Source organism: Acartia tonsa, chromosome 11, assembly GCF_053477335.1.
Source record: "Acartia tonsa isolate MP-2025a chromosome 11, ASM5347733v1, whole genome shotgun sequence".
NCBI lineage: Eukaryota > Metazoa > Arthropoda > Copepoda > Calanoida > Acartiidae > Acartia > Acartia tonsa.
Window position 1 is genome coordinate 49128086 of NC_137270.1, and position 23778 is coordinate 49151863.

Below are 23778 nucleotides of genomic sequence, written 5' to 3' on the forward strand. Positions count from 1 at the left end.
ATTTAGAGGCACCTAATAGAGATAACAATGAAAAATACATCCATAAGTAGCACAGCAACAACAAGCTAAACAATCATGTTTCATAACAGTTTATTTTATATCAACCACATCATATTAAAGCCAAACATTTTAATCAACGTACAACGAGAAAATTACATAGATAATCCACACACTAGGATTTACATACAAAGCCTTATTATAGAGTAACTTCGCTATGTATAAAAAAATTGTTTTTTAATGAGAAAATTACCTAGAGAATCAACATACTAGGACGTACATACATAAACAGCCTAATTATAGAGTAACTTTGCTATTTAAAAAACTGTTCTTTAACGATAATCAACTTATAAGGACGTACATACATAGCCTAATTATAGAGAATCTTGATTACTAAAAAAAACAGAGAGAGAGAGGGGACAATGGTCTATTTATTACACTAGTCCCCAAAGTTTTATAATAACGCTTTCTTATTCGTTGGCTTAATAACTTTGGAGACTTTAGTGAATTTTGATTGGTTCGTTTATTAAGTTGAGTGTACACACGTTTTAACAAATAATCTACAGAAGGGGTAATTTTGTGAATCAACATTGGGGATGTACATCAATATATCTATCGGCCATTGTCTTATCCCTTTAGATTCCTGAGAAGAAAAAACTGTTCTCTAACGAGAAAATTACATAGAGAATCAAAGATAATACCAAGTCTGCGCTACAGAGATAGGGCTATGGATTATAAAATTATATATTTTCATCAATTTCTGTTTTTTTGCCAAGGATCTACAGGGATAAGACAATGGCTGATAAATTGATGTACATCCCCAATGATGATATACAAATTTATCCCTTCTGTAGATTGCAATTAGTGACTGAAACGTTTAGACACTCATTTGAATTATCTTTGGAGTCCCCAAAGTTTTTAAGCCAACGAATAAAAAAGGGATTTTGTCATAGAAGATAAAATGATCAGCCATTTTTGGAAAAATTTAATTGTCTGTTTGTACAACCTAATGAAGATGTAATAAAAATTACCAATATTTAGAAGCCAACAAATGCCAAAACTTTTTGGGTACCAGAGCTGGATCTTTAAATCATTTTAGTGGTGAGCCAACTTTCCATCAATGAGAGCACAGCATTTGATGAAATGCCGCGCTGTGATTGGCTAAAATTTGGCGCACCCCGATCTGGCTCACCACTAAAATGATTTGAAGATCCAGCTCAGTATAATCTTTCTGAATGTAATAACAAGTCTAGGAGTAAGGGGTAGGACAATGGGTGATAAAATTAATCTTCTAAATATTTTAACAGGGATCGCGAGGGATAAGACAATAGGCGTTAAATTAATTTACCCCAAAATTATGATAAACAAAATTTCCCCAATTTATAAGAAAATATCTCCATGATCCTGATTATAAGCTACCACTTTGTACAAACACATTAGTGTAATTTCATCTTTCTCTCTCACTCTCTCTCTCTCTCTCTCTCTCTCTCCTCCCTCTTTCTCATACACTCTCTTTCTAACTTTCTTTCAATTACAATCTTCAAACAAACACTTAGTTTCCCTTGTCCTACCATTCTCGCTCTCTCTCTCTCTCTTTCTCTTTCTTTCTCTCTCTCTCTCTCTCTCTCTCTCAAAGCAAACACCAAACACCCGGTAATTGTTCAATTTCATTTAGGAAGATTTCGCCCCAAAAAAATCCACGCATTCCCATTGGTCGCCACACCTGCCGCCAAAACATATTCCCGTGCTCTGATTGGTGGACCAACCTGCCGCTGAAACGAATACTGGCTTCCCATTGGTCGGAGACTGATGGTTTGGGTGGAGCAGAGCAGACTACTCTCGGAGATAACTTTATAATGTGTGCTATTAAATCAGAGAGGGATAATTTAGTGAAGAAGGGAGGGGTAGCGCAACAGCAACTATAATTATCCCCTCAGTATAATTCACTTTACCCATTTCTCTTTTCAGTCAACATTTAACTCATTTATCGAGAACATCAAACCCCAAAAAAGAATTAAATAATATTAAAAAAAACTTATAAAATTAGTGAAAAACTTAAAAACATTAAAAAGTGAAAAATCAACTTTTGTATGTCGAAAGAATAAGAAGAAATAAATTGAGGTGTGTTTTAATTTAATTTATATGAAACTTTCAGGTTTTAGGCTATTTTGTATATAATCAAAAACCTTTTATTTTCATATCCTTTTATATAAAGTATTAAGCTTTTTTGTCTGTAGCGAAGGATCTCGCTAACCACTGAACCGATATGGTTCTCCGTTACAAAGAAGCTTTTTATATGTCCAGAGAAGGTTTTTAACTATTTTACTTTAGATGTTTCTAGAAGCTTCTAGGGGCGTAGCAGCTAAATTATTACAATTAGTTATCAATTTCAAGCTTTATCCTATTATATAAAGTAGTAAGCGTTTTTTTGTCTGTCCCAAAGGATCTCGCTAACTGCTAAACCGATATTGTTCTCCTTTACAGTGAAGCTTTTTATAGGTCCTGGGAAGGTTTTAAACTATTTTTAGGGAGGGTGACTTCACCCCTCTCCTCCCCCAAAAAATATTTTTTTCTCTTATGAAACTCAAATTTTAAAAAGAATTAGGTCAACTTTTTTCTCTCCTATCTTAAGTGCCCCTAGAGGCTTCTAAGGGCGTAGCCGCTAGTATAAGATAATTGAAGAAAAATCTAGAACTCAAAGTTTTATCTATAAATTTGGGTAATTTACTTTATCATCATTGGGGATGTACATTAATTTTCGATTCATTGTCTTATCCCTTAAGATCCCATTTTCTATCGCATCGTATTATAGACAGATTTCCGCGGATATTAAAATAAAAAGTATAAGATTAAAAACAGTCTCGTAGCCAATTGTTAGACAACTGTCCACGAATAATAAAAAAAGACATAAAATCAATACCAAACTTGAATTAATCAATTTTTCATTTCACTAACCGCAGAAAGCTGCCTATAATACGATGCGCTAAATAACTATTAATAATATACCAATTAAAATGTTTTACATAAAACGTATTTTATTCAATTTTTAAAAACATTTAAATAAAACATAGAAATTTGAGAATTTATGCCAGGCTTTTAAAATTTAAGTATTTTTTTTTTCTCTAAACATTATAAGCGTAGCTCCTACATTAAAGAAATGTCCGTTCGTCCGTACGTCTGTCCAACTTTTCAGTCTCTCTTTATCACTTTATCTCTAAGGTATAATACAATAGACGATAAATTGATATACACATCTAAATTGCGATCAACAAAATTACACCCTCACTGGTGGAAAGGTTTAAACAAATGTTTTTACAATCCAAGCAAGATTAATAAAAAATACCCCAAGTTTTTTAATAAGCAAATGCAAAAAGTTTGGGTACCAGTCCCCAAAGTTTTCATATCGTTTTTTATACAAGTCTATTGCACAATCTCTGCTTGTTTTAATCATATGTTGTACTATATAACAATTTACTGTTCTATTATTTATATTTATTCTACTAATTTAGAACACAGAGAGAGGGGACAATGGTCTGTTTATTTCAATAGTCCCCAAAGTTTTATAATAATGTTTTCTAATTCGTTGGCTTTACAACTTTGGGGACTTTTGCTGAATTCGAATGGTTGGTTTATTAAGTTGAGTGTTCAAACGTTTCAACCACTAATTTTAATGTAAAGAAAGGTTAATTTTTTGTATCATCATTCGGGATGTTTATCAATTTATTGGCCATTGTCTTATCCCTTACGATCCCTGTTTTGAAAATATTCATTCTTGTTGTTTAAAAGGTTTTATTCTATTGTTCATATGAGAACATCAAAAACCCAGGGTTGGAGTGGATATTGGACACCAAATTATACTGGTACTCAAAGTTTTAGTGTCTACACTTTTACCACCAATAATGTCGAAGACCACAAATGGTTCCCAAAGTTTTATAAAATACATTGGCTTAAAGTGGGTGCTTTTATATATAATATTGATTGGTTGGTTTAATCTTCTGTAAGGGTATATTTATTTATTATTATTGGGTATGTACATCAATTTATCATGCAATGTCTTATCCCTAAAGATTCCTGAAATGTAAACATGAAAAAATACTTTATAGAACACGTAGAAATTCATTTAGTTTTGTTAAAGCTTCGAAAATCAAATCAATAAAAGGTTTTAAAAACAAACAATTGCTTATTAGGTAAACAAAAAATCAGAAAGAAAGGGGACACCCCAGACTTTTATAATAACATTTTCTTATTCGTTGGCTTAATAACTTTGGGGACTTTAGTGAATATTGATTGTGGAAGGTTCATAAAGTTGAGTGTTCAAACCTTTCAACCACTAGGTTGAATCTGCAGAAGGTTTACTTTTGTGTATCCTTATTGAGAATGTTTCAATTTATTGGCCATTGTCTTATCCCTTTAGATCCTTGAGAAAAATGGTAAAAATGGTATCTCCCCATATTTTCAATTTTTTAAAAAATATTAAGGGGGGGTAGGGCTTCAGTGCTTGGCTAGCCATTTTAAGGTAAAGCACCAAATATATTATTAAAACAAGAATGATAACATCTATAAAAGCAAAGCTCAACAAATCCCTAATGATGATAAATAAAATTACCCCTTCTATAGATTACAATTAGCGGAAGAACGTTTGGACACCTAACCTAATAAACAAATCAATCAATATTCAATAAAAGTCCTCAAAGTTGTTGAGCCATTGCAGTATTATAAAACTTTGGGGACAAGCGAACAAACATTCTTAGGACAACAAGGAAAGTATTATAAGCGAGGCAACTCCTTTCTTCTCATTTTAGAGCTTCGATTTTATGGATGTTGTCATCCTTGTTATTATAAAATTATGTTATTAACAAACTTTCTTCAGTGAATATAGAATAAGAGGATAAATTGACAGGGGAAATATGACAGGTTGTTAACATGGAACTCATTTATTGGTTAGTTCTTTCGTAGAGTAGGAGGAAAGAGGATTGGGTAAAAGGGCAGCATGGGGAATTTCATTATTTTAGCCAGCTGTGATTATCACTTTATTAGAGTACACGTAAATCTGGTGCAACATCCAAGTAATAATATATCAACAAACTTTCTTCTTATCTAATTAACAAAACAGAATTATAAGTACACTATAAGAATAACTTTTTTCCAGCATTGAAACCGATGGATTATAACCGTTTTTAAGCCTTGGGGAAAAATCTTGTATAGCATGTATTATAGGTATAGAGCCTATACAAATGCCTGTCGAAAATATGTCGTAATATTTATTAAACCATTAAATATTTCGTTCAAAGAATAAATTATTAAATGCGAAGCTTTTCTATAATTATGGTCGGTATGTCCGTCCGTCCGTAACGGTTAGCTCTTTTTGGTAATTTATACATGACAAAATTGTCTGATCAATTTTAAACTTTGTAAGATAATTCCCATAACAATTAGGCACGATTTGGAAAGCGTAGCAACTCTCTAATCGTTACCAGAAAATGTGTACGTCCATTCAAAACATGGTGTATTTTCTATTCTTTAATAATCCAATTTATCTGATTTTTTAAATAATGATTTCTAGGAATCTCTATAATCAAATACTACAATGAAAATTTGTCCTTATATGTACAGTATCCTGTATTTACGCAGTTTTGGAACATATTTATAATAATACTTACAAAGTAATGTTCTAACACTCTACAAGTGTTGTTGTTCGTTTGTTATTCCTTCGCTTTTATGGATGTTGCCATCCTTGGTTTATTTATATAGACGATAATTTGATGAATAACTTATTATCGTGAAGTTATTAGATTATTAGGTAGTGATCACAGGGAGGGAGGGGACATTGGACTGTAAATTATTAAAAGTTAAATGAACACGATTTCTCATTTGTTGGCTTAAAAACGACACTACTATACATGTTTTTACTTTATATGAGTACTAGCGGCTACGCCCCTAGAGGCCTCTAGTTATTAGATTATTAGGTAGAAGTCGCAGGGAGGGAGGGGACATTGGACTTTAAATTATACTGTTATCCAAAAGTTAAATGAACACAATTTCTCATTTGTAGGCCTAAAAACTACACTACTATACATGTTTTTACTTTATAATACGCCCCTAGAGGCCTCTAATTAGATTAGTTTATTAGGTAGTAAACACAGGGAGGGAGGGGACATTGGACTGTAAATTATTAAAAGTTTAATGAACACGATATCTAATTTGTTGGCTTAAAATTATTTGGCAATTCTTTTCTCGTATTCATTCGAATCCGGTGGATAGGAACCGGTTCTCATCCATACGAAAAAACTATGTCTAGCATCGTATTATATCCAGTTTTCTACAAATATAAAAATGTACAATTATAAGATTAAAACCAGTTTTTTTAGGCCGTGCCTTCAGCACCTCGGTGCTAAAAAAAACTGGTTTTAATCTTATAATTGTGCATTTTATATCCGCGGAAAGCTGTTTATAATACGATACGAGAAATAACTATTATATCTTGATTGGTTGCTACACACTGTTAATGTTCAAACTTTTAAACCAATATTTTCTTTCTTCTAAAGAGGTGTATACTACAGAGACAGAAACACAGACAAACATGTTTTTACTTTATATAAGGACTGCGGGCTACGCCCCTAGAGGCCTCTAGTGGCCCTTGAAGGGAGAGGGTTACGTCAACCAACTCAACTTTATATTTTTATTTATTTTTTTAAACAGTTAAAATCTATTTTTTCTCTTGGGAGGGTGTTGGTACCCTCCCCCAAAATAGTTAATATTCTTTCCATGACCTGCGAGAAGCTACATTGTAAAGGAGAACAATATCGGTTCAGCAGTTAGCGAGATCCTTTAGTACGGACAGACATCCTTTTACTTTAGTATAAGGCTATAATCAGGGATCTAAAGGGATAAGACAATGGCCGATAAATTGATGTAGATACCCAATTATAATACACAAAAATTACCCCTTCTGTATATTCCACCAATCACAATTCACTAAAGTCCTCCAAAATGTTAAGCTAATGAATATGTACCATTGTTATTAAACTTTCGGGACTAGTGTAATAAACAGCCCATTGTTCCCTCTCTCTCTGTAATACAATAGACTGGTCCTATAGCCTCTAAATATGGTAGTATAACAATAGATTTTAACCATGGCTAGACTTATAATCTATTGTCATACTACTGTTAATCTACTATAACTCAATTATGCGGTATTATTCAGGGATCTAAAGGGATAAGACTATGGTCGATAAATTGATGTACATCTCCAATGATGAAACACTAAATTACTCGTTAAAATTAGTGGTATAAACGTTTCAACACTCAACTTAATGATTCGACAAAGTAAATTTTAACACGTCCCCAAAGTTGTTAAGCCAACGAAAAGGAAAACAGTTTTTTTCTCAGGTATCTAAAGGGATAAGACAATTGCCGATAAATGGATTACCCCTTCTGTAGATTACAATTATTTGTTGAAACGTTTGTACACTCAAATTAATAAACGAACCAATCAAAATTTACTAAAGTCTTCCAAAGTTGTTAAACCAACGAATAAGAAAGGGTTATTACAAAACTTTGGGGACTAGTATAATAAACAGCCCATTGTCCCCTCTCTCTCTCTGGGTATTATTATTGGACTGTTAATTACACTAGTCTCCAAAATTTACAATAACGTTTTCTAATTCGTTGGTCTAACAACTTTGTGAACTTTTATGGAATGTTAATTTGTAAGTTCAATAATTTAAGTGTCCAAACGTTCCAACCACTAATTTTAATCTGCAAAAGGGGTAATTTTGTTTACCATCATTGGGGATGTACAATTATTTGTCGTCCGTGTAGGGATCTAAAGGGATAAGATATTGATCGTTAAATTGGTGTATATTCCCAATGTTAATACACAAAATTACCCCTTATATACATTAAAATTAGTGGTTGAACCGTTTAAACACTCAACTTAATGATTAAACAAAGTAAAATTTAACACGTCTCCAAAGTTGCTAAGCCAACGAATGAGAAAAGGTTATCATAAAACTTTTGGGACTAGTGTAATAAACAGCCCATTGTCCCCTCTCTTTCTGGGTATTATTGGACTGTTAATTATTCTAGTCCCCAAAATTTACAATGACGTTTTCTTATTCGTTGGCTAAACAACTTTGTGGACTTTTATGGAATGTTGATTTGTAAGTTCAATAATTTGAGTGTTTAAACGTTCCAACCACTAATTTTAATCTACAAAAGTAGTAATTTTGTTTATCATCATAGGGGATGTACAATTATTTGTCATCCGTTCAGGGATCTAAAGGGATAAGACAATGGCAGATAAATTGATGTACATCTCAAATGATAAAATACAAAATTACCCGTTACGTACATTAAAATTAGTGGTTGAAACGTTTTAACACTCAACTTAATGAAACAACCAATCAAAATTCACTGAAAAGTCCCCAAAGCTGTTAAACCAACGAATAAGAAAAGGTTATTATAAAACTTTGGGGACTAGTGTAATAAACAGCCCATTATCCCATCACTCTCTCTGCATTCATTGTCTTATCCCTTTAGCCCCCTGGCTATTATGATATTAGCTAATAATAGAGAGTTTCATCATATTATGTGGGGGCTTTATCTAATAAATTATTTATTCATATTAACACATTAACAGCCAACTAGGGATGGGTAGTCTGTCTGTCTGTTTGTATTTCTGTTTGTCTGTCTGTCTGTCTGTCTGTCTGTTTGTCTTTCTGTCAGTGTGTCTTTCAATCTGTTTGTCTTTTTGTCTGTCAGTCTGTCTGTCTGTCTGCATGTCTGTCTGTCTGTCTGTCTGTCTGTCTTTCTGTCTGTCTGTCTGTTTGGCTTTCTATCTGTCTATTTGTTTGTCTGTTCATCTATCTATCAGTTTATTAGTTACCTAATTAGCTCATTAATTATTTATTTATTTATTTATCTATCTATCTATCTATCTATCTATCTATCGACCAATCTATTTATCTAGCTTTCTGTTATTTATACATAAGCAACTAGGGGCTCTGTATTCAAAGGGGCTAGAAAAATGGCTTAAAACTATCCTAAATCTAATACTGAAATAGCCTAAAACCATTGCAATATCTATAGTAAAGCTCAACTAAAGTAGAGTCCCTAATCAGTTAAGTAGTTAATGAGATCTTAAGCTTCAGATAGAAATCCATTACTACTTTATATAAATTGATGGGTTTTACATTACTAGATGGAACCATTTTTTCTTCAATTTATATATCCCTACATCCATAAAATAACATATTAGACATGCTATTACATTATCACTTAGAATAAAGACATTTATATTCTGATATAAAAGTAGTAAGATTTTTTGCCTGTAAAAATCTCGGAAATGGCTGGATCGAATGGGTAAATCGTTCAGAGGTATATGGAAGGGCAGAAAAATAGCCTAATACCATACCCAGACTTTAAAAAAAAAGAAAACAGCCTAACATCAGCCTAATATCCCAGGACCTATAAGAATCTTCACTGTAAAGGAGAACCATATGGGTTCAGCGGTTAGCGAGATTCTTCGCTACAAACAATAACTCTTAATTCTTTGTTAAAAAAATAACCTGTGTTTATATATATACTTTATATTATAGGATATGTATATGTCTTGGGGTGGTTTTAGGCTATTATAATGACATATCCTTCCTCCCATACCCATTGAGGCTAGGGGCCCAGCAACTAGTCCTATTATATAAAGTATTATTTTTTTTTGTCTTAAGCTTAAGATCTCAAAAACTACAGAACTTATTGAGTTCTCTTTTTAAGGTAAGCTTTACATAGGTCCTGTAATGGTATTAGGACCATTCTGTTTTCATATTTAATTTTTGGGGATGGTTTAAAGCTATTTTCTTAGCCCCTTAATGCTTCTTCGAATAAAGAGCCCCTAGAGGCTAGGACCGCAACCACTAGTTCTTATATAAAGTTGTAAGGTTGTTGTATGAAGCTTAAGATCTCAATAAGTACTGGACTTTCTTTAGATAGGCTTTACATAGCTCCTGTGATGGTTTTAGGCTATTCTGTTTTCAAATTCAATTCTTGTGGATGGTTTTAAGCGATTTTTGTAGACCTTTCATGCCAAAGAATACAGAGCCTTTATTTTATTTTAAGGGGAATTTTCGCAAAAAAAATTAGGATGTTATGTCTTAAAAAAAAAACAATCTTACCATATAGCTTGAGGAATCAACATTATATAAATCAGACTTCTATCTTTAAAAGCCTTTGAGAATGTCATATCATGTGATTGATAGACAAAAATAAGGATTTTTTGTTATTGTTACGCTATTAATAGACAAACAGACAGACATACACACGTTCATATTCATATCCTTATAATACCAAAGTGTGTACCATTGAATCTCGCTAACCGCTGAACCGATACGGTTCTCCTGTACAGTGTATCCTCTCATAGGTCCTGTAAAGGTTTATTACTATTTTGGTGATAGTACCACCAACCTTCTAAGATAAATCGCCCCTTTAAAAGTGATTTATCTAATGTTTTTTATTAAAAAATATAAAAATATGAAAAATTTCTATAATTAAAAGTCATAATCAATGATTACATACATTCATATAGACATAAAAGAAAGAAATAATAATAGCTTATTATTATATAATCTTCATTTTTAAAGAAATTATCTTTAATGTATCTATCTATCTCTCACTTATCAATCGTTTAATTCATCTATTTACATTTAAAACATATTGGTATATTTTTTCTATCAATTATCTATTCAACATATATAAACATATCAATCCATCTATACATTCATCAACCTATAATTTTATCTTTCTGTCTATCTAGACATATGTATAATGTATATTTACATATCTATACATATATGTTTCTATCTATTTAAGCAACTATCCCTCTTTTTACATATATTTCTATCTATCTCTATTTTAGCCACTATATATATATCTGTATCTGTCTATCTATCTATTCTTCTCTCAATTTATCAATCTATGGCTCTATCTATCTTTTTTCTTTTTATCTGTCTTTTTTTAAGGAACTTTCCATCTTTCTATCTATATATTTCTATCTACCTATCTTTCAGTATTTATAACCAAATATTTCTATCTATCTATCTTCCTTTTCTAAACATACCTATCAATTTATATTTTTAACAATAAAAATGTCTGTCTATCTATCTATCTAACTATTCACCTATCTTCTAAGGATCCATTTTCTCGAACACAGTAATAGTGTCTGACTGATTATGACGTAACAAAAAAAAATAGCCAATGAGAGGCCACTATAAATTTTACCATTGGTCAATAACGGCCTCTCATTGGCTAATTTTTTTTTTGTTACGTCATAATCAGTCAGACACTATTACTGTGTTCCATTTTCTCACTAAATATATTTCTTTCTTGGCCCTCTATATATCTACCCTTCTCTGAACAAATATATCTATCTATCTTTATGCATAATTGATGGCCTAAAAACGGCAGAATATGTTTACTACAAGAAAAAGTGTTTCTTCGAAAAATCTAAAAATTATTATGATTTATAATTTTTGAGGTAGAGAAGTCGAATCCCCCCCTCCCCTATTTCAATTTAATACGAAGAGTGGGGGCATTTTTTCTATGTATGATTTCTATTAAGAGGGTGTTGGTACCCTCCCCAAAAATAGTTAAAAACCTTACCAGTATCTATTTGAAGACACATTTTAAAGGATAAACATGTCGGTTCAGTAATTACAGACATACACACAGAAGACATCCTTTTACTTTATTACAAGGATAGTTCAACCTTCCAAATCATTATAGGCAACAAAAAATATTATGAAGAACTAGTCCTTTGATTGCATGACCTTTGTCTAAAAGTCTTAATTGTAAATTGATTTCTACATTTAACAAGGATTACAACATCCATAAAAGTGAAGCTCAAAAAATTTTATGGTATGACAAACGAACATTAACAAATGTAAAGCAACAATGCATTTAAACGAAAAAATAGGGATGTACATAAATCAATCGCCTATTGTCTTATCCCTTAAGAGTTTTGATCGAATTATGTATATGTAAACGAACCTAGTAATAGTGTCTAACTTTTTATCTTTGTGACGTAACAAAAATCCATCTCTTTTTTAGGGGTTTCCTTTTCCACCTCCCCTCTCATCCTTCGATTTTTGTTACGTCACAAAGATAAAAAGTTAGACACTATTACTAGGTAAACCTATAGAGATGCTTTTCTTTAAATATTATGTCTTATCCTAATAGGAATGAATAATCAAATATATAATAAATAGAATAATGTTTAAAATGGACATACTAACTTTAAGGAAATAACTTTAGAGTTGCTACGCTTTCCAAATTAAACCTAACTTTAAAATAGATAGGACAATTCTAACATGTCTAAATTATCAATAAGAGCCTAGTTCTAGGAAAGCTTCGCTATTTTCAAAAGAAAATTTAGCTTAAACGTTAAAACACCTAACCTTATAAAGGTGTATCTACTTCTGGGGCTAGTTTTATGAAAACTTAAAATCGTATAATTACAGTAGAATATTAGACTATCATAAGTTGTTTTTTTTACTGTTATATTATGATATTTAATATTATTAAAACCCGTCCATAGTAGTAGTAGATATTGAAAAATGTTTTAAATCTAATTTTTGTTCAGCCCTATATAATGTATGTATGTACAAGGAGGGAGGGGACAATGGGCTGTTTGTTACACTAGTCCCCAAAGTCTAATAATGAAGTTTCCTTTTTTGTTGGCTTAACAACCTTGGGGACTTTTATTGAATTTTGATTGGTTAGTTTGAAAAGTTGAGTGTCCAAAGGTTTCATCCACCAAATGTAATCTTCAGTAGTGGCAATTTTGTGTAGTATCGTTGGGGATGTACATGAATTTTCCGGCCATTGTCTTATCCCTTTAGATCCTTGGTATGTATGTATGTATTTTATTCGTTTGATCTTTACTACAAAATTGATATATATCTTGTTAAAGCGAAGCTTTTCTATGATTAGGACCGTCTGTACGTCCGTACGTTCATAATGGATAGCTTTTTTTATTAATTTAGACATTTTAGAATTGTTCTATCGTTTAAAAACTTTGTATGATGATTCCTGTATTAGTTAGGTTCAATTTAAAAAGCGTAGTAACTCTATAATAGTTACTTGAAAGTCCGTAGGTTCATTTTAAACATGCTGATTTTTTGTATCATATAATTATCCTATTAATCTGAATGTTGAAACTATGATTCCTACGACATCAAGGTACTATTATACTGGTGCCCAAGGTTTTCCAACCACATTCTTTCATTAGTTGGCTGGTTCGGGTACCTTTATCAATACAAACCAATAGTGTAGAACCTAGTAATAGTGTTTAACTTGTTACAAAAATCCATCTCTTTTTTAGGGGTTTCCTTTGCCACCTCCCCTCTCATCCTTCGATTTTTGTTACGTCACAAAGATAAAAAGTTAGACACTATTACTAGGTTCAATAGTGTACACACTTTTCCACTAAAAACTAATAATTTTATTCTTCAAAAGGAGTATTTTGTTTATTATATTTGAAGTTGTATATCAATTTAGAGTTCATTATCTTATACCTTAAGATCTCTATATGTGTGGACCCCAATTATGATTAGCAAAATTACCCCTTTTATAGATACAAAAATTTAATCTTTATATTTATCTATCTATCTAACTAACCATCTTTATATATCTGTCTAGCTATCTATCTGTCTATATATCTGTCTATCTATAAGTATATCTATCTATCTGTTTATCTATTTATCTATCTATCTATCTATCTATCTATCTATCTATCTATTTATCTATCTATCTATCTATCTATCTATCTATCTATCTATCTATCTATCTATCTATCTATCTATCTATCTATCTATCTATCTATCTATCTATCTATCTATCTATCTATCTATCTATCTATCTATCTAACTATCTATCTATATATCTATCTATTTATTTATCTATCTATTTATTTATCTATCTATCTATTTATCTATCTATCCATTTTGAAGATAAAATTGTATATACATTAATTCTCTTTTAAAGATTATTGAATAAGAAGATATGTATATTCAGGGATCTAAAGGGATAAGACAATGGCCGATAAATTGATGTACATCTCCAATCATAATACACATGATTACCCCTTCTGTAGATTACAATTAGTGGTTGAAACGTTGGGACACTCAACTTAACAAACCGACCTATCAAAGTTCAATGAAAGTCCCCATTATTTTTTAAGGCAACGAATAAAGAGAAGTTATTATAAAACTTTGGGGACTAGTGTAATAAATCGCCAAATGTCCCTTCCCTCCCTGATATATATTTTTATCAGACAATTTAGCATAATAGATAAATAGCAGAGTTACTCTATAATTTATAATTTTTTTGTCCGTCGGTTTGTCTTGCTAAAGACGTTAAAATTGTACCTACTGCTGCTTTGACAGACGTGCAATTATAATTGTAAGAGTAGTGGGAATGTCTTGGCACAAAGCGGGCGCAACTTATTACCATGTACAGTTCAAGATAATGGTATTGCAATATTCGGGCCATGGGGTTAGTGTCTTCAATTTCAGTTTTAAAATAAACAGCATTCCGCCGATATTGAAATAAAAAATAATGAAAGATTAAAATAAGTTTTGTTAGCTCCAATACATGATTTTTCATTATGGCCAGGAACCGGTTCTAATCCAGCAGATATTGATTAGAAAACTATAAGACTATACTATTTCATTGCAGAAAAGCCTTTTTATTTTACTGTACTTTGAAATAGTTCTTAGTGGTGTCTATGAATTTAAAACATCAAGAAATAGTAGTAAAAAATCTACCTAAACCAGCCTATTATCAAACTGTCATATTACTATTACTTAATGACTTTAGGAGCTTAAATATTTTTATGTCCCTAGAGACTGTTCATACCAGGAAGGGAGGGGACATTGGGCTGTTTATTTTATTAGTCCCCAAAGTTCTACATTAATATTTTCTCATTATTTGGCAACCTAGGTGACTTTAATTGAATTTTGATTGGTTGCTTCATTAAGTTGAGTAGCCAAACGTTTTAGCCACTAAGTAGGGCCAATTTTGTGTATCATCATTGGGGATGTATATCAATTTCTTAACCTCTTTTGTACTATCCCTCAAAGTGCTTTGTTGATCACAAATAACCCCCCACCTTATTTTTTAAATATATTGAAAATGAACAGAGGGGGATGGGGAGAGTAGTTTACTTTTTGGAGTTTTTTCAAAATTACAGGTCATATTAGGTTAGGTTATATTGAGTACTGGGTAGTCCTGTAAGTATAGGGTCCTCAGGGGGGTAGTTCCTTAAGAGAGGAGGGAAGGCAATGATCAATAGGCACTATGTTAGTGAGCAACCCCTCTTTGATACATACACAGCCAAGCATCTTATATGCATTAACTTTTATTGTAGCGCAGCTTCTAGTTAATATTCCCCCAGGAGGGGTTGTGATACTATATAATTTAACCCCAAATAAAGATTATTCTTGCTTTTAAAAAATCAAAATTGTTAATGTGAGAAAATGTATTTGCCCCATATCAGTAATGATAGGACATTGGACTGTAAATTATTTTGGTACCCAAAATTTTTATTTATTTGATTTAAAAACTTTGGGTGCTTCAATGGAATAAAGATTGGGTGGTAAAAACAAATATACACAAAATTTTTAAAGATGCCTGTAAATTTATTTACCATATATATCATTCAATAGCGACATACAATCTATAAACCAATGAGAAAAATATACATTAACAATTTCCTTTTCTTATAAAGTTGCTTCGCTTTCTAAATCGTACCCTACTACTACAGAAATTCCCATGCAAAGTTTTTAATTAATAAGTCAACTCTAACATGCTTAAATCGACGAAAAGAGCTGACGGACCGAACAACCCTAATTATAGAAAAGCTTCGGTTTAAAAAATATGTTAATATTTTTTTTTATTTTAGAAATGTTTTACTATCACCACGGACCTTTGAGCTTTCCCAATGCTGGGGCACGGCTACCCTCCCTAGAGCTGCCTTTCAGTCCTAATCAACCTTGTAAGTATCTATCTTTCTATCTATTAATCTATCTATCTATTTCCCAGTGCTGGGGCCTAGAGTACCCTTACTAGAGCTGCCTTTTAGTCCTAATCAACCTTGTAAGTATCTATCTATCTATCTATCTATATATTTCCCAGTGCTTGGGCCTAGAGTACCCTCACTAGAGCTGCCTTTCAGTCCTAATCAACCTTGTAAATATCTATCTATCTATCTATCTAACTGTCTATCTATCTATATATTTATCTATCTATCTATCTTTCTATCTATGTATCTATCTATCTATCTATCTATCTATCCATCTATCTATCTATATAACTATCTATCTATCTATCTGTCTATCTACCTATCTATTTCCCAGTGCTGGGGCACGTCTAACCTCTCTAGAGCTGCCTTTCAGTCCTAATCAACCAAGTATCTATCTGTCTATATATCTATCTATCTAAAGTCTATTAGTTTTTTATATGTTCGATATTAAAAGTACATGTATTGAGCCAAAGGTATCTAAAAACAGACATTTTTCGACCTAAGATACTGAAACAGTTTCTTTACAAGTCCAAGTAATCATTATTGAAATACAATTTTAATTAATTAAAAATGTAAGCAAACCTTAAATCAACAGAAAAAATCACCCTTTTCAACTTTCTCTCATTTTTAAAGTTTGATACTATTTAATTAAACCTTCTTAAAGGGATTTATGCATTGGTTAAGATATAACATAAGACACTATTGTTGCTTTTTCAAAGAAAGAAAATTTAAAGAAAAAACAAATATTTGTAGTATTTATATTAGTTTTCCAAGAAATAGAACGTTATTACAATACTGATTATTTAGGCTTATAAATAAACTGTTTAGTATCTTAGGTCGAAAAAAAGAGTCTATTTGAAAGCTTTTTTGGAGAGTTATCACCAAATACAAGATTGGACATAGAAAAAAAACTACAGAACTTATATGATATATCTATCTATCTATCTATATATCTATCTATTTATCTATCTATCTTTTTATCTATCTATCTTCCTATCCATTTATTTTTCTTGTCTATTAAACTATATATTTATCTATCTTACTGGACATATAAAAAAACTACAGAATTTATATAATTATCTATCTATCTATCTATCTAACTATCTATCTATTTTTACACCAATCTATCTATCGCTAGACCCTGCTATGGCCTACCCCTCCGACCTCCATGACGAAGCTTTCCTGCGAAGGAAACAGCGGAGAAACCGGATCACATTCTCCCTGTCTATCTATCTATATCTATCTATCTATCTATCTATGCTAGATCCTGCTATGGCCTACCCCTCTGACCTCCATGATGAAGCTTTCCTGCGAAGGAAACAGCGGAGAAACCGGACCACATTCTCCCTGTCTATCTATCTATATATATCTATCTATCTATCTATGCTAGACCCTGCTATGGCCTACCCCTCTGACCTCCATGACGAAGCTTTCCTGCGAAGGAAACAGCGGAGAAACCGAACCACCTTCTCCCTGCAACAGCTGGAAGAGCTGGAGACCGCCTTTGCTCAGGTACCCAAACTATTTTGGTACCCAAAGTTTCATAAACATGTTTTCTCATTTGTTGTTATTCAATTTTTGCAGATACTTTGTTTAAGTATTGATTAGCTTTTAACCAATAATTTTAAAAACTTACAAAAAAGATGTGATTTTGTTTATAATCATTGGGAATGCACATAAAATTATCGTCTATTGTCGTATCCCTTTAGCTCCCTAACTAACTATAATAGATTCTAAGAAAAAAAGATATGATCTTGAACTTATAAGAAATTCAATAAAAATTTAATGAAACCTCTAACAATTAGGTGTTATGCATTGGGTTTTTTAGGACATTTTTTGCTAAACATTTTTAAAGAAATAAACTTTTTTTTATAGAAACGTTTATTTTTATATTTTATTATATTATTGTATTTCATAGTACAGTTTTTAAAGCATAAATTCGGTGGTCGGCAGAGCTTACGTTTAAAATTAAAAGTATCTAAATTGCTGTCTTTTGAGCCATTTAATTATTGTCAGTTTGACATTACCAAGGCGTTTGATAAAGTTTTACAATGTAACTCTAAAATCAGCCATGCGACGTCATAAAAATGAGGGAGATGAGAGGAAAAGTGGAAAAGAAAACCTCTATAAAAAGAGATGGATAATCACTCATTTTTATAACGTCACATGGATGTTTTTTGAGACACTTTGTCCCGCTACTTTTAACGTCTCTAAATATGACGCGGTGATGAGAGCCGAGATTCAAACTCATCACCTTCGGACGACAAGCGAATGAACTACGTGTTAAGCTACGGCCCGTAAAATCATCATAAAATTAATACCAGTTTTGGTGGGGCCCCTCGAGGCTAATTTTAATTTTCATATCCGCAGAGAGCTGTCTATAATACGATGCGATAAATAATTATTGTTTAGACCCATTATCCGGATGTGTTTACGAGGGAGGATCTGGCCATGAAGATTGGTCTCACTGAGGCTAGAGTACAGGTTAGATAGATAGATAGATAGATAGATAGATAGATAGATAGATAGATAGATAGATAGATAGATAGATAGATAGATAGATAGATAGATAGATAGATAGATAGATAGATAGATAGATAGATAGATAGATAGATAGATAGATAGATAGATAGATAGATAGATAGATAGATAGATAGATAGATAGATAGATAGAAAGATAGATAGATAGATAGATATATAGATAGATATATAGATAGATAGATATATAGATAGATAGATATATAGATAGATAGATAGATAGATAGATAGATAGATGGATAGATAGATAGATAGATAGATAGATAGATAGATAGATAGATAGATAGATAGATAGATAGATAGATAGATAGATAGATAGATAGATAGATAGATAGATAGAAAGATAGATTGATAAATAAATAGATAGATAGATAGATAGACAAAGATACGTCTTTTTTGAAGAAAAAAAATCTATGATCATTTTCAAAAAGAAATGTATCTTTCTACTATTATATGAAGTTGATTTTAATAGGGGGAATCTTTTTCCGGCCTTTTAGTCTTTTGCTATTATACTGTAACAGTTGACCTTTAACCTTTAATAATTAGGGTCGGTCCGTTGATTTAAACAGGTTAGAAATGTCCTATCGATTCCAATCTTTGCATGGTGATTACTGTGGTAGTAAAATTTAAAAAGCGTAGCAACTCTATAATCGTCACCAGAATGTCCATACGTCCATTTTAAACATGTTGATTTTAACAATAGCCTGTATTTAAGCAGATTTTTCACAAATTTACTTACAATATTGTTTAGACTTTTATAAACCTTTATCCTGATTATTCAATTTTATCACCCTACAAGTGTAAATGTTTGTTTGGCCTACCGTTTCAGAGCTTCACATTTATGGATGTTGTCAACCTGCTTTTGTGATGTAATACTAGCAACAAGGTAGGGATCATAGACCCCGCCGCCCAAAAAAAGAGAATAAACTCCCATGGGATGAATATTATTCCCCCACCCACCTCAAATATGTTTCTTTGGTATTTACAAGTGTCAGGTTAAATTTTGGATAGATAGATAGATAAATAGATGGATAGATAGATAAATAGATAGATAAATAGATATATAAATAGATATATAGATAAATAGATAGATTTAAATAGATAGACAGACAGATAGATAGCTAGTCAGTTAGATATATAGACAGATATATAGACAGATAGATAGATAGAGTGTTAAATAGATAGAGTGTTAAATAGATAGAGTGTTAAATAGTTAGACAGACAGATAGATAGACAGCCAGATAGAGAGATAGACAAATAGATAGACATATAGATAGACAGATAGATAGAGATTTAGATAGACAGTTAGATAGACAGATAGATAGTTAGGATAGATAGACAGATAGATAGACAGACATATAGATATATAGATAGATAGATTTGCAGATAGATAGATAGATTTGCAGATAGATAGACAGATAGATAGACAGATAGATATACAGATAGATAGACAGATAGATAGACAGATAGATAGACAGATAGATAAACAGATAGATAGACAGATAGATAGACAGATAGATAGACAGAAAGATAGACAGAAAGATAGACAGATAGATAGACAGATACATAGACAGATAGATAGCTAGATAGTTAGACAGATAGAAAGATAAAAAGACAGATAGATGGATAGATAAATAGTTATGTAAACAATATCTCCATAAGGGTTATCATTATTTTCTGTATATCTAGATGAATAGACAGACTGTGAGAGAGTTTTAGATAGATAGATAGATAGATTATATTCCCAGGGATCTGAAGGGATAAGACAATGGAAACTAAATTGATGTTACCATCTATAGATTAAAACTGTGAAACCAGCAATCAATTATAGACCAATTTAAACCAATTTAAAACTTTGGGTACCAGTATAATTTACAGTCCAATGTCCCCTCCCTCCCTGGATATATTCCCCCAGTGATACTTTTGGTATTTACAAGTGTCAAGAGTAGTTTCAATTTGCAAGGATAACATTTGTTTTAAATCCATAGAACAATTCCAAATAGAATATACATTATTTACTTAAATTATTGAGTCATAGAATAAAGATTATAGAAGTTTCAAAAGATACTTTTAATCATAGCTTCTAAAATAAATAGAATAGAATTGGAGTAGATTCAATTTTCAAGGATATCATTTGTTTAAAACCATAGAACAATTTGATCTAGAATTAAATAGATATACCTAAATTGTTCAGTCATAGATTATTGTTATAAAATTATCAGAAGATTCTTTTAATCATAAATTCTATATAAAAACAATACACTTGGATTAGTTTCATTTTGTAAGGATAAAATTTGTTTAAAACCATTTATCATAGATATACTTAGAAATTTTTCAGTCATAGAGAATTAACCCTTTATGTTTATAGTTAGATTTAAATAACCACATAAGAATTTTAAACATGATTATCTTTTCAGTGTCTTCTCATAATATCTTTTATAGTTTCATGCACAGTATTTAATGCTAAACCCATCACACTTCCCCCTTTCCTGACAAGAAATATTCAGTAACCCCCAAAGATTAGATTAAAATGGTTAGCTATGTTAGTTTGAGTAGGTTGGATCAGGAATTTACTGGGTAAAACAACATTTATCTCTGATCAACTGAAATTGTAATTAATTAAACCTAACTATTGGAGGGAAGATAAATTTATCATATATCCTTGCTAATAGATTTTCAATTTTACAATTAATCTTTTATTTTAGGTCTGGTTTCAGAACAGACGTGCCAAGTGGCGCAAAACAGAGCGCCTCAAGGAAAAGCAGCGCAAAAAGGAGGGGGGAGAGGTTGGACTAGGGGGTGAGGGTCTTGCAGGCGAGGAGGTGATCAAGGAGGAGGGTGATGGGGAGGAGGAGGATGGGGGGGAGGAGGTGAATGTGGATGGGGATGACAATGACGATGATAATAATAATATTAAGGTAATAATACATTTTGCAATATTCTGCTATGTGAAAGACAGGAAAGCAACATTTTGCATGATAATAATGATATTAAGGTATAATGGATATAGCATATGTGGATATATTAACATGGGGAAAATTTAGGTTGATATTGTGGACCTCATTTATTGGTGAGTTTATGTATCCATAAAAAATTGATGTTAGAAAAGTTAAAAATCAATATGTTTATAATGGACGTACGGGCATTCTGGTAACGATTATAGAGTTTCTACGCTTTCCATTGTACCTAACTACTAAAAGAATCACCATGTAAAGTTTGAAATCAATAGGATTTTTCTAACATGCCCAAATTGACGAAAAAAGCTATCCGTTACGGACAGACCGACCCTAATTAGAAAAAAGCTTCGCTTTTAATATAGAGAAGCTTTTCTTTTAAATAGGGTTGATGTTTGATTTTCTATTTAGGAAGATACAGACCTACAAGAGACAACCCTACCAAGCTCAGAATCAGTTTCCCGAGGACCTACAGGTAAAATCGGGCAGGGATCTAAAGGGATAAGACAATGGTAGATAAATTTATGTACATCCCCAATAAAGATACACTAAACTACCCCATCTGTAGATTGCAGTCCCAAAAAAATCACCAAAGTCCCAAAAGTTGTAAAGCTGACAAATAAGAAAATATTATTATAGGACTTAGTGTAATAAACAACCCATTGTCCCCTCTCTCTTTGAAATGCAGGACATATTTGTTGACTAGAGTTGGCTCGATATAATTATCTCCCTATTTGCTAGTTTTCTATATGCATATCTATTTCTCAATAAATCTATTTTCCTCACCCGGCATTACTATCTAAAAGAAAGTAAATATTTAATAATTTAAATGATTTTTAAAAGATTTTTTTAAATTATATTTTTTTCTTTACATTACCATCACCAAAGGGTTAATGATGATGATTACAATTTTAGTTTAATATTTGAACACACAAAATGTCGCCTTAATCGAATTCTTTTAAAACATAGTTTTCTTAAATTTATCATATTATAAATTTAAATTTTCTTTTTTATGATTAGAAATTAAATACATCAATATAAGGTAAATAGCAACATGAAATGAAAAAAATGAATTTATTTTTAATAAAGTAAAATAATGGGTCTTATCGTTCTGGGCAATGAGAGTTTATTATGGATTAATGGAGCACTATGAGTTTTAATCATATATTCCTTGGAAAACTTGAGCTCGTTTATAGACATTTATTTCCTATATAGATCTGACATGGATCTTGAAGCAATTAAGCAGGCCGTTTTGTACATGTTAAAATTGGAAGATTTCATTAAATAAAAGTAATCGCAAATATACTTAGTAAATAAGCAGCGCAGCAATGACAATATAACAAAAGGGAGGGAAGGAACTTTGAACTGTAGATTTCACTAGTCTCCTAAGTTTTATAATTAATACACATTCTCTCTTATTCGTAGACTCAAAACTTTGGGTACTTTTATTATATTTATGTTTGTATTTAGGAATATTTTCCATGGAGTCTCTAATGAAACCTAGTGTCACATCAGCATCACAAAACTTACTTCTGAACAACCTTAGGACTTCACAGCCATTTAATCCAAGGTATCTATCTATCTATCTATCTATCTATCTATCTATCTATCTATCTATCTATCTATCTATCTATCTATCTATTTATATATCTATCTATCTGTCTATCTATCTATCTATCTATCTATCTATCTATCTATCTATCTATCTATCTATCTGTCTATCTATCTATCTATCTCTAATGAAGCCTAGTGTCAGCCTCTCAAAACCTTCTTTTCAACAACATTAGGACTTCACAGCCATTTAATCCAAGGTATTTATCTATCTATATATCTATCTATATATCTATCTATCTATCTATCTATCTATCTATCTATCTATCTATCTATCTATCTATTTATATATCTATCTATCTGTCTATCTATCTATCTATCTATCTATCTATCTATCTATCTATCTATCTATCTATCTATCTATCTATCTATCTATCTATCTATCTATCTATCTATCTATCTATCTATCTATCTATCTATCTATCTATCTATCTATCTATATATCTGTCTATCTGTCTATCTATCTATCTATTTAGATATTCGTCTGTGATGTCCTATACTTTAGCCCAACACAATCCCTTCTTTCTACCTTATTTAAGAAGGTAAGAGAATAGTCCTATAGAGTTCAAACCACTTCTAGATAATAGAATGCAATTTGTAAGGATT

The 23778-nt window shown here is 31.5% G+C and overlaps 1 protein-coding gene and 1 long non-coding RNA gene across 2 annotated transcripts in view; both read left to right on the forward strand.

Annotated features, from left to right (window-relative positions):
* The first annotated feature begins 15948 nt into the window (after positions 1 to 15948).
* Positions 15949 to 23348, forward strand: LOC145331355 (uncharacterized). Its single transcript, XM_080175973.1, has 7 exons — positions 15949 to 16042; positions 17460 to 17581; positions 18482 to 18553; positions 21313 to 21525; positions 21973 to 22036; positions 23032 to 23131; positions 23312 to 23348. The coding sequence occupies exons 1-7, from the start codon at positions 15952 to 15954 to the stop codon at positions 23346 to 23348; spliced, it is 699 nt and encodes a 232-aa protein (XP_080032099.1). The 5' UTR covers positions 15949 to 15951.
* A 304-nt stretch (positions 23349 to 23652) lies between these two features.
* The window catches only part of LOC145332247 (uncharacterized), a 1884-nt gene continuing 1758 nt past the window's right edge, over positions 23653 to 23778 (forward strand). Inside the window, exon 1 of the long non-coding RNA XR_013884106.1 lies at positions 23653 to 23714. This is a non-coding gene — a long non-coding RNA (uncharacterized LOC145332247). The remainder of the gene's footprint in view (positions 23715 to 23778) is intronic.

What these genes read in the sequence shown, in the direction of transcription:
- LOC145331355 (XM_080175973.1), top strand. Translation starts at nt 15,952, where the DNA reads ATGTTTTACTATCACCACGGACCTTTGAGCTTTCCCAATGCTGGGGCA. An exon ending in TTTCAGTCCTAATCAACCTT is followed by an intron (nt 16,043 to 17,459) that starts GTAAGTATCTAT and finishes TATCTATGCTAG; the next exon opens with ACCCTGCTATGGCCTACCCC. An exon ending in TCACAGCCATTTAATCCAAG is followed by an intron (nt 23,132 to 23,311) that starts GTATCTATCTAT and finishes AATGAAGCCTAG; the next exon opens with TGTCAGCCTCTCAAAACCTT.